This window comes from Chlamydotis macqueenii, chromosome 5, assembly GCF_036417535.1.
Source record: "Chlamydotis macqueenii isolate bChlMac1 chromosome 5, bChlMac1.mat, whole genome shotgun sequence".
Lineage (NCBI taxonomy): Eukaryota > Metazoa > Chordata > Aves > Otidiformes > Otididae > Chlamydotis > Chlamydotis macqueenii.
Window position 1 is genome coordinate 4,162,035 of NC_141560.1, and position 10,462 is coordinate 4,172,496.

Here is a 10,462-nt window from a genome sequence, read left to right on the forward strand (position 1 = left end):
CGCTCGCCGCCCGCCGCCCAGCACCGCCCCGAGGGCCGGGCCTGCACCGTCAGAGCCCGGGGCGGGGCTGGGCGCAGGCGGGGCTGGGGCTGGGACCGGGACTGGCACCGGGACCGGCCCCGGCCGGTCGGGAGAGAGGGGATGGCGGCGGGTGCGGCTGGGGCCGCCTCTCAGCGATTCCTCTCCGGCGGGTGAGGGGAAGCGGAGTCCCCGCCGCCTGTGGGAGCCCGTACACCGCTGGGCGCGGAGGTGGCCTTCCTCCTCCTCCTCTTCCTCCTCCTCCTCGGTGCCAGGCCGCCCTGCCCGGCTGAGCGAGCGACTCGGGCGGCGAGCGGCTTCCCCGGGCAGGCGCAGGGCGATCGGCCGCTCCCTCCGGACGTAAGTTGGGGGTCGGCGGGTGTCAGGTTGGGAGGCTGCCCCCGTGTCCCCGGGGTGGGCTCGGTCCCGGGTGGGTGTTCGCTTTTCCTGTGTGTGCGTCCATGCCCGATGTACATATCTTAATGTATAGAGCGCGTATATATTTACTTACGTGTATTTATTCACTGGCAGTCCCTGGAGAGGTGAAAGGAATGCCTAAATGAGGGGCAGTGCCCTTCACCCCTCCCGGTTTATCCAAAATCCCCATTCCCAGCCAAGCGTTGCAGGGAGGCTGGGGAGCGCTCCCGCCCCAGCAAAGGCTGCAGGATCAAATCCATCCGGAGATCGTTACGGTAATTATGGAATTACTGGGTAATGACAGCCATGGCGATGCGTGCCCTGGATGCAGCTGACAGCCGCTGTGGTCAGGCAGGTAGCGAGTGCGCCGCAGAAATCGTTACGCTTCCATGTGCTGAAAAAAAAAAATGGGAAGAAAGCGGCTTCGTTTAGTTCTTGAAGGACGAAAAATGTTAGAGCTGGACATACCTGAAATAAGGAGGAAAAAACAGAGTTCTCTGGTTTTCCCTTTATGTAGCCTTTAATGATCTGGCCCACTTTATTCCTGCTTCTAAGAAAAATTGCTTCCAGGCAGAACCCTTTTATCTCCAGTTTTGCTCTGCAGCGGAGTTAGGGGTGATTGGGGTGAGCAGAGTGATTTATTCATATCGGGAGTGTGGTCGGGCTCTCTGTGACAGTCACACTGTTGGTACTTTCATGAATGAGTAAGTGACAGGATTACAAAGCAGGCACGCTTCTTTTCTTTCTTTTTTTTTTTTCCCCCTGATAAAAATATGCCCAGATTTCATTATTAAAGCTGTGGAGAGACATGTTTTCCATGGGTGTATCCTGACATATTTCAGTAAATCGTGATTTCTGGTGAGGATAACGTGTTCTAGAAAAATGATTCGAGCTGAACCGCTTATCAGATGAGTGGGAAGACCAAGCTATTCTTACAGCAGCCTTCCTGCAAGCTGCTGCCTGGTTGGAGACGAATGCCTGTCAACTGTATTTATTTTTCTTTATTATTTTAATTTGCAGAAACTCTCATACAAACTGCACCTAAAATATTTCACAACATAAAAGCCATTTTAAGTTCAGTTCTGTATAACAACTAAATTTGTTGTCTGGAGGTGCTGCCTTGCTGGGATAACTCTTTGAATGGCACGGAAAAACTGGAAAGAGGGTTTTTCGGGGCGTGGGGGGTGGGATCTCATGGTCACTTGGCCAAGAGACTGCAGGCCCTGTGGCTTTGTCCCAGAGCGGCACAGCATCAAATGCAAAGTTATTCCTTCAATCCGGTCGGGAACTCAACCTGCCGCTGACTTGATTAATAGGTGTGAGCGGCTGCGAGCAGAGCGGCAGGGCGGGAGCTGGGAATCGCGCTGCTCGCCTCTTCGGTTTCTGGGTGGAGCACGAAGTGTTGGTCATGGACCATAAAGCTTTTACTGATTTAGTGTTCGAGAGGCTGCTGCGGTCTGCCAAGCGCTGCGTGCGTCTCTCCACCAGCACGTGAACAGAGTTTCATTAAAGCGGTAAATACGAGCGGCCCTCACCTTTGGCACCTGCTTCCAGATCACTTCTACCTCCTGGGTGTGAATAAAACAGCCAAAATGTTGGGATCAGGGCGGCATGGCTGCCCATCCTCCTATAATTCTGGGGATACACAGACCCAGGACGAATCAAGAGTATTTCCAAGGAAAAAGTAGCGTAGGTTATCATTGGCACCTTCAGACCATCACTTTCTTTTGTGCGTGCATGTGATTATTGCTTTAATTTGCTGGAAAGGCCTCTGGAGTCTAGCTTAGGTGTTTTTGGACGGTATCATAAATCAAAATAGACGTAGTGAAAACTGAAGAAAAATAATTTAAGGCAGAGGAATTGAGACTTAATGTTATCCTTAATAGGCTGGGCTTTTTTCCAAAATAAGTCAGTAACAGCTCAACTTCAGTGGAAGGTCAGGTTTTAAAATGTGGTCTTCTGGCCAAAATCTAATTAGGCAAAATTAATGAAAACAGCATGTGACCAGTGAGAATTTTTTTATATACCTTCTATGTAACTTGAAAGATAAAAGGAAAAGTACTCCAATTTATTACCGCTTGCTCTGCTTCCTCAGGATTTTATTAGCTCTAGAAGAATATCAACTTCTATAACAATTCCAAAATTGATTTATTGTTCCTTTGTGAAAGTCTCCTTTTCTTGTTTAATTAGAGGCATAGTACAGCGACGCTTTGGCTTTTGTGTACTTGGACAGAAAACTTTCAAAGTACTTGCTTCACTGGAAGGGTTTTGCGGCATGGAAGGACAGCAGAGGTGGTAGGCTCTCTGTCCTCGCAGGTTTTCAGGACGTGGCCAGACCCTGCCGTGGCTCCCCTGAGCCCGCGCTGGCAGCCGTCCCGTTGGAGACCCCCCCACCATCTGCTTTTTCGTTATAGCAAAAGGGAAGCAGCTTGATCAAGAGGACTTGGAGGTACTGGGCTAGAGGCAAGGATCCAGCTGCTCAGGACATAAATACCTAGCTAAAGCAATTCAGTATTTACTGAATAAAGGAAAAAAAAAAAAGGTCTGTCTATGCTTATGGTTTGGATTCTCCTGTTGGAGTTACTGAGTATTTGCCGTTGATTTAATTACACGTATGGCGAGGCTGTAACTGTCTTATCACAGTTGTTGATTGCAGCCCACCTCTGGCTAGGAGGGATTAATGTTATTGCCTCCAAATACCTACTAGATATTGCTTTTAGTTTGGGCTTGAAGTTTTAGCGTTGAGGCATCGGTGTTTGAAAGGAAAAGCATCTTGTGAAGCCATCTGCACCCCCCCTCCGCAGCCTGGCGAGAGATGTGCCTCTGGAGGAGGGAGCTGTGCACATCACAAAAACAACAACAAAACCCACCCAGCGCTCTGCTTGTCCTCAGGGACTGGAAGCTGTGACAGTGCTGGATAACCTTGAATGACAAGCTGGATCCCGTGGCCCGAAGTGAACTCTGCTTATCCCTGCGTGTTGCTTTATCTTTGCCGGTTGCTGAGGTGGAAGGGTTTTGTCAAATCTGCCTGCTTCTCAGATGCCTGAGGTATCCCCGTGTAGAAGGCGGCTTTTGTAGGCAGGAGATGGGTTGTATCTATCAAAACGATCTCAGAACTGATGCGCGTACGCCACGCAGTGCCGGGCTCCTCCATTTAACCTTGCCCTGTAGGGAAAAGTACACTCTGTGTTCCCTCTCTTTCATCCTTGCCCTCCTCTCCTGCTCTTTCAGTTGCGCTCCGGCCGTTAATGGATGTACGGCGCACGGCATTTCCCTCGGACGTTTGCAGTGAAAGGAACAGCTGGTTTCGGTGGACAGCATTAAGTGGTAACGCAGCACTGAATGCATCGCTGCCCTTCATGCCTTTTGCTTTCCAACACCCACTTTTTGGCCTCCATTTTATCAGTGAGGCTGTGAATCATGGATTCGGAAGGGTGTGAAGGTGTGACCCCTTACTGTAACGCCAAACGGTGGGATTTGGGCACCTAAACAACGCTGTGGCCGTGTTTCAGAAGGCAGCTTGCCTGGGAGCACGTGGGTGTTTGTAACACGTTTGGAAACGGAGGTTTTGTCTACTGAGTCACAAGCTGACCGCAGAACACTTACTCTTCCTTCGGAAGGTCGAGTTCAAACCCGGCTTCAGTAGGATGACATCCCTTTCTCTTCATTTATTCCGTGCTCTTTTCACAGCTCTAGTGTTCTATCTGGTTAGCAATTACTGCTCTGACGTGGCAGAACCGGCGCCTGCTTTCCAGCAGCCTTCAGACCCCAGGGAAACGGCTCCCAGTGCTGCTGGCTAATGGTGCGTGTCTTACAGCATCACGTGCTGTTGCTCCAGTTTCAGTGCTCAGGGTACCACTAGCGATTCGCGATAGGAAAAAAAAAAAAGGGTACAAAGTAGAAGGTGGCTTTACAGTTAAATACAAGAACAACAATCTAGAAATGACATAAAACACTGAAAATTATTTGGGTTGCAAGGCTGAAGTTAGAAGACAGTGGGCCTTTTCAGCACTTCTGGGGTTTGTACGTTTTGCAGTTTTTAATTAAAAGCCCATATTCTGCATATTCTTCTTCCTTATATGGGCTGGATGTGCGGAATGAGATAATTGAAGGTTTCAAAAGCAATTACAAACTGTCGTATCCTCATTTTTAAGTACCTCAATGGTGTCTCTCTGTCCAATTAAAAATCCCATATATAGAGAGTTAATGTATTTTACCACAGGATGGATCTAGAATAACTTTTTGTCTTCAGTTACTTCAGATTATCACGAAGGTAAATGAGATTGCTTTTATCCCTCTTTTTTTAATTGTGGAGAATTGTAGAGTGCTCCGCTCTAGTTGCTTCTGGATGAAAAATATCAATGTTACAAAAGCAATCAATGAATCTTGGTCTAAATAAAGGGGTTTCAGGTCTCACGTACAAATATTCCCTTTCTCCTATCTGCAGTGCATCCTGCAATATTTTCACTGAAAAGTGGTTTGCAAAATCCTGAGAGAAGCAGAAGAAATCTTTATTTTAATCTTTGATTTGTAATTGCTGGAATATGAGCCCCGTTCTGTGACTCCACTTGGTACCAGGGAGATACTATTCATCTAGATTGCTCTAATGCCAGTTTTTTTTTTCAATGTATTTGACATATTTAACCTATTTTACCCTCACTTTACAGTTCTCCATCTCCTCTCTTTCCCTCCCTTTTCCTTTCCCCCGCAGCTCTCAGCTTTGTGGGTTGTAAAGAAGGAATGCAATGTCAAAAATTCCGGGGTGAAAGTTCTATCTGGGATGCATTTGGCCCACAGATTGCACGTAAGCCTTTTGGCACGGCGCTCTTATTCTTTTACTGAAAGCAGAGGCTAGAGCTCAGCCTGCGCAGCCCCGGGGGACGGCAGAGAGGTTGTGTCATGCTGGCTAATCCTGATGATGAGAATGGATTGAATGGAGAGAGGAAGTGGATGCCCTTTTCTTTTCCTGCTTAGTATTTACCATGTCAATTAGTTTAAAAAAAAAAAATCACAACAGAAAACCCACAGCCAAAAAACCCAGTGGAATAGAGGAGCTGAACATCGTTTTGGTGCCAAAGCATCGTGGTAGTGATGGGAAGTATTCCTGCGTTCTGCCTCGCCTCGGGAGAGTAGAGCATACGTAACATATTGCTCTCTATGTACCTTGAAAAACATTCTGCTCCACTTTCAACTGAGTAATGAAAAGAGGATTTTTCTTTTCCTTTTCAAAGCGCAACATTCAAAAGGAAATCTCTTATCTCTTTGAGAATTCAATACACTTTTGGAAACAAAAGAGAATAAAATCAGCAATCGCAGGTCTCAGAGCAGCGCTGATTTTAATAATGTAAACTTTCTTTTCTAATGAGTAATAAGCAGTTCCATCTTTCACGGCCTTTTAAAATTGCTTTTAGTAAGGGACTGGATTTGTTTTAATCCTTTTCAGTATGTAAAGCCCCAGATATTTCAATCCCTTAGGGGCTCGGTATTTTCTAGCTGCGTTTAAAAAGGCAGAGGAAAACAGCTTTCAGAAATTGACGGAATCTGTGACTGATATAATTTACATATATATATTTTTTTTAATCCAGAAAGTGACCCAAAAGTGTCAGTTTAGAATAAGATCTCTGGCATCCCACCCTGTGGATTAGTAGCAAACAGGCATATCATCTAGGTACAGTAGCTCTTTGTACTCTGACCTAGTTGTTTCTGTTCTGGCTTGTTCCTTCTTGAAAGGTGATTTGGAAGAGATGCAGAATTTGCTCAATAAACAGCTCAAGCAATATCACCTGCCACGTGAAGTCCTTCCATTTAAATTGGACCCTGGCACAATAGGATTGCCAGCACCTAAAACTCTCAGCATGTCAGAATGGATATTCTAAGAACACGTAAGGTGGTTTATTCTGGAGGATGCTTTTCCAGAGGAAGGGTTCAGAGAGCTTTGTCTGGGACGAGGCCACTATTTGTGGGGTGTTCTAGGGAATTCAGCTTGCTCATATTATTTTTACGTGGTTAGAAATTAGTTGTCACCGTTGTCCTGTATAAACCTGCATTGGTCTTGTGTGCATGCATCACTGTTAACTTAGCTGTGTTTTCTTTTTCCTCAGATATTTCCAGAAAGTGCCTTGAGGAAGCTTCCTCATGTAGAAAAACCCGACAAGAAGCACAGTGCGCTTTCTGGCAACTTGTGAAGCAAAGCTGTCAAAATGGCAGAAAATAAGGACAGTAGTACTAAAAACGCAGATGTGAGACCCAAAAGCAGCCGAAGCAGAAGCGCAGACAGAAAGGATGGTTACGTCTGGAGCGGAAAGAAGCTCTCCTGGTCTAAAAAGAGCGAGCACTGTTCTGACGCCGAAACAGCAAGTGCTGCAGGAAGATCAGGGACTAATTTAAGGAGCCAAGAAAGGAAGTATAGCTGCTCCTCTATCGAGCTGGATCTGGACCGGTCGTGCGGCCACAGGTTTTTAGGCCGCTCTCTGAAACAGAAGCTGCAAGATGCTGTGGGTCAGTGCTTTCCCATAAAGAACTGTAGCAGTCGGCAAGCCTCAGGACTGCCATCCAAAAGAAAAATTCATATCAGTGAGTTAATGCTAGATAAGTGTCCTTTCCCGCCACGCTCGGAGCTAGCTTTTCGGTGGCACTTGATCAAAAGACACACAGCCCCTATAAGTCCAAAAGCAGAAGACTGGATAATTGCTGATTTATCCCAGCATGAGGAAAAGGAGGATCAGCTGCGAGACGATGAGATTGCCAACGGGGGAACGGATTCTCCCTCCCAGTCCTGCGACTTTACCGACAGCGGTTCCTCTAGGGGTGATTCGAGGTCTGAGTTGGTGACAGGTAAGGTGGTGAGGAGCAGTAAAGATGAGAGCGACATGGACTCCGATGACGAGGTTGTAACACTGTGCACAAGTTCTAGAAAAAGAAACAAGCCCAAATGGGAAACGGATGATGAGCTGCTACGGATGGAAACGCCTCCAAAATACCATACGCAGATTGATTATGTCCACTGCCTCGTCCCGGACCTCCTCCAGATCAATAACAATCCCTGCTACTGGGGAGTCATGGACAAATATGCGGCTGAGGCGCTGCTAGAAGGAAAGCCAGAGGGAACGTTTTTGTTGCGAGATTCTGCCCAAGAAGACTATTTGTTTTCTGTGAGCTTCAGGCGCTACAGTCGTTCCCTCCACGCGCGGATAGAGCAGTGGAATCACAACTTCAGCTTTGACGCCCATGATCCTTGCGTCTTCCATTCTCCTGACATCACGGGACTCCTGGAGCACTACAAAGACCCAAGTTCCTGTATGTTCTTTGAGCCACTTTTATCCACTCCGCTAAACAGGACTTTTCCTTTTTCTCTTCAACATATATGTAGAACTGTTATTTGCAACTGTACGACTTACGATGGGATCGACGCTCTTCCCATTCCTCCATCGGTGAAGCTGTATCTGAAGGAATATCATTATAAGTCAAAAGTTAGAGTACTCAGGATTGATGTACCAGAGCAGCAAAGCTAGAAAATATTTTTATGAAAGAATGAAATCATCTCTAAACAGACAAATAGTATGTTCAGTCTTTCCTCCTTCTAGTTTGTTTTTTTTTAATAGCAATTCTTTTTTTTCTTTTTTTCTGCAGATTATTTACCACCTAAACTATCCTCTGTCTAAGGCTTTTTTATCCAAATGTACTTTGAGTCTTCCCAGCTCTGTTTTTTAGAAACGATACTCATTGTGGGCTTTTGGTACTGTTCCCAAACTAGAGTTTTATGGAATTTCAGGTAGGCTTTCTGGTATTTCTATAGATGGATAGTCTTTAGATCTAAAAAAAAAAAAAACCCTAAAAATCAGTTTTGAACTTGATCTGTCTTTTATATTGTAATTTACAAATGTTGCTGACGTGTTTGAAATAACGCACTGTTAACTAAAGATTGACTCATCTGTATTTTCTGCATTTTCTTTAAAATGAGTGCTCTAGCCTCTGTGTGTGTGTGTGTGTGTATGTCTGTCCACATCTAACGCAGTAAATTCATCAGTCTGTTCCGAACATTACTATTCCTAGCAAAATGAAGTTTGAAAGAGGATATGATCTTTCTATAAATACATCAGGGGACTGAACGCCAGGGAGGGGAAAAACAATTCAAGTTAAGGATAACACCCCGTGCAGGAGCAAACATGTATAAACTTGTCATGAAGAGATTTTGGCTGGAAGAGAGGAAGGCTCGTAATCGTCAGAGGCTCTGGAACAGCTTTTCATTTTCTATAATAGCAGTAAAAAGCAAACTAACTCATAAACTGGGATTTGATCAGTGTCTGGAAGGGGTAATGATATAGTTACTTATGATAGATAGGGCTTGGACTCGGTAACTCCATTTCTACGTCAGTATTTCATTATATGAAATACCCAGTTTTCACTGTAGGAGCTGCTGCTTCTGAAATGATAAAGCATGGGAGAGTGAGAAGGAAGATATTTCCTTAAAAATCTGCATATTAAACTACCTGCTCTTGCATGGTTGATCCTGAGGTGACAATTAATAACTTCCTTACTTTGTTAGTAGGAGAGTTATTTTTTGAATAAGTATAGTTAAAAAAAAAAAAGTCTGCAGATTTTTCTTGCAGTGTGAAGCATTTGGTCGAATGGCCTCCTGCCAAATTCCATGTACGGGAAAACCATGCATGGATAATGCTCCTAAAAGCATTACTTACATTACATGGATAGGCAGATCTGCGGCGGAATTACTGGTGAAATCCCAGTGAGGCTCAGCGGATCTGGGTTCAGGCAAGAAACTCTCTTGCTTTCCAGGCTGGCCTGGGGGCACAGCTCCTGGAGGCGCAGGAGCGACCGGCGGTTCTGTCTTCGCTTGCGTGTGTTTTATCTCCAAAACTGGGCCCAGAGCTACTCTGCCGAAAGTATGCGAGATGGTGTAACTGTAACTACAACCACCACACTGTTTCCTCCCCTTTGATCACAGGGAGCTTTTTGTATCTTCTTGAAGTGCTTTTGAAACTGAGACCCCAAGCCTGCAGAATTACAAATGTGTTTAATTGCAGGCTTATCAAAAATCAGCGATTACCTGCGTGCGTGAGGTTATGTTCATGTGCTGGCTAGGAGCCGTAGAGCACAGTGCCGTAGAGTCTCGCCCCGAGATTGTAGACTAAGACTAAGCAATACTTCTATTTGAATCTTTTAATTTCACCTTGTACAGAATCCTGCAGATTTGTCGACATCAAATCCGTCCTGCCAAGCTGGGTACTCCAGAGTTACCAAGGAAGCTTTGCCGTTCAACTCCACTGGGGACCTGCTACCCTGCCCTTGCCTCCCCAGGGCGAAGGAGACCTTTTCCGCTGAACTGCTGTCACTGTGATGATGTAGACAGATTTCCAGGGACATCTGCTGAGAGACCAGCCCGTTTGTTTCCACTGTGTTTTAAATAGGTTTTGAACCAAAGTCTCCAGGGAGAAAATGCTAACACATCGATCTATGGCATCGCATATGGATGAATACGCTACAGGACAAACTCTCAGCTGCTATAAATCAGCGTGGCTTTATTGATACGCTTATAACAGCTTACACCAGCTGAGATTCTCCCTCCTCCATATGCAAATGATAGTTGTATGACTGATGCCAGGAAAAATTACCCTTTTTCTCTGTAATCCTTTCCTTGTGCTGCTTTCATTCAACTGACATTGCCTTTTGCATAAACTGTCTTTTACCAAGGACGGCTTCATACCAGTAAATCTGTTTTTCCCTCTATCTATCACTGCCATTTTCCAAATGCAAAGTGAGCGAGCAGCAGGGATCACCTTTGCTCTGCTGTGCCTGTCGTGGTGGGCTGGTGGGCTGTGATTCGCGTGGCTGCGGTACGAAGTAACGGTATTGGGTGCAAAATCTTCGTAGAGTGGCATCAGAGATACTTGCAGTCTGCTTGATTAGAATTCTCTTTTGGAAACACTTCATTAGGGCAAAAAGCTCTTACTTTTAGACAGAGGTTAGCATTATTATTTTTATTGCAAGACCACAAGAAACAGATCTGGAC

General features: G+C 45.6%; 1 protein-coding gene across 3 annotated transcripts; it reads left to right on the top strand.

Moving 5' to 3' along the window:
* The first annotated feature begins 122 nt into the window (after positions 1-122).
* Positions 123-8,405, top strand: SOCS4 (suppressor of cytokine signaling 4). 3 transcript variants are annotated; one of them, XM_086748800.1, is made up of 2 exons: positions 123-382; positions 6,537-8,405. In XM_086748800.1, the coding sequence occupies exon 2, from the start codon at positions 6,636-6,638 to the stop codon at positions 7,944-7,946; it is 1,311 nt and encodes a 436-aa protein (XP_086604926.1). In that variant the 5' UTR covers positions 123-382; positions 6,537-6,635; the 3' UTR covers positions 7,947-8,405. The 3 variants fall into 3 exon arrangements, with proteins under 3 accessions (XP_086604926.1, XP_086604928.1, XP_086604927.1); XM_086748802.1 differs by lacking the exon at positions 123-382 and adding an exon at positions 3,667-3,762; XM_086748801.1 differs by lacking the exon at positions 123-382 and adding an exon at positions 6,186-6,317.
* Positions 8,406-10,462: the final 2,057 nt, after the last annotated feature.

Excerpts from the sequence above, each read along its gene's own strand:
- SOCS4 (XM_086748800.1), top strand. The coding sequence starts at position 6,636 with ATGGCAGAAAATAAGGACAGTAGTACTAAAAACGCAGATGTGAGACCC.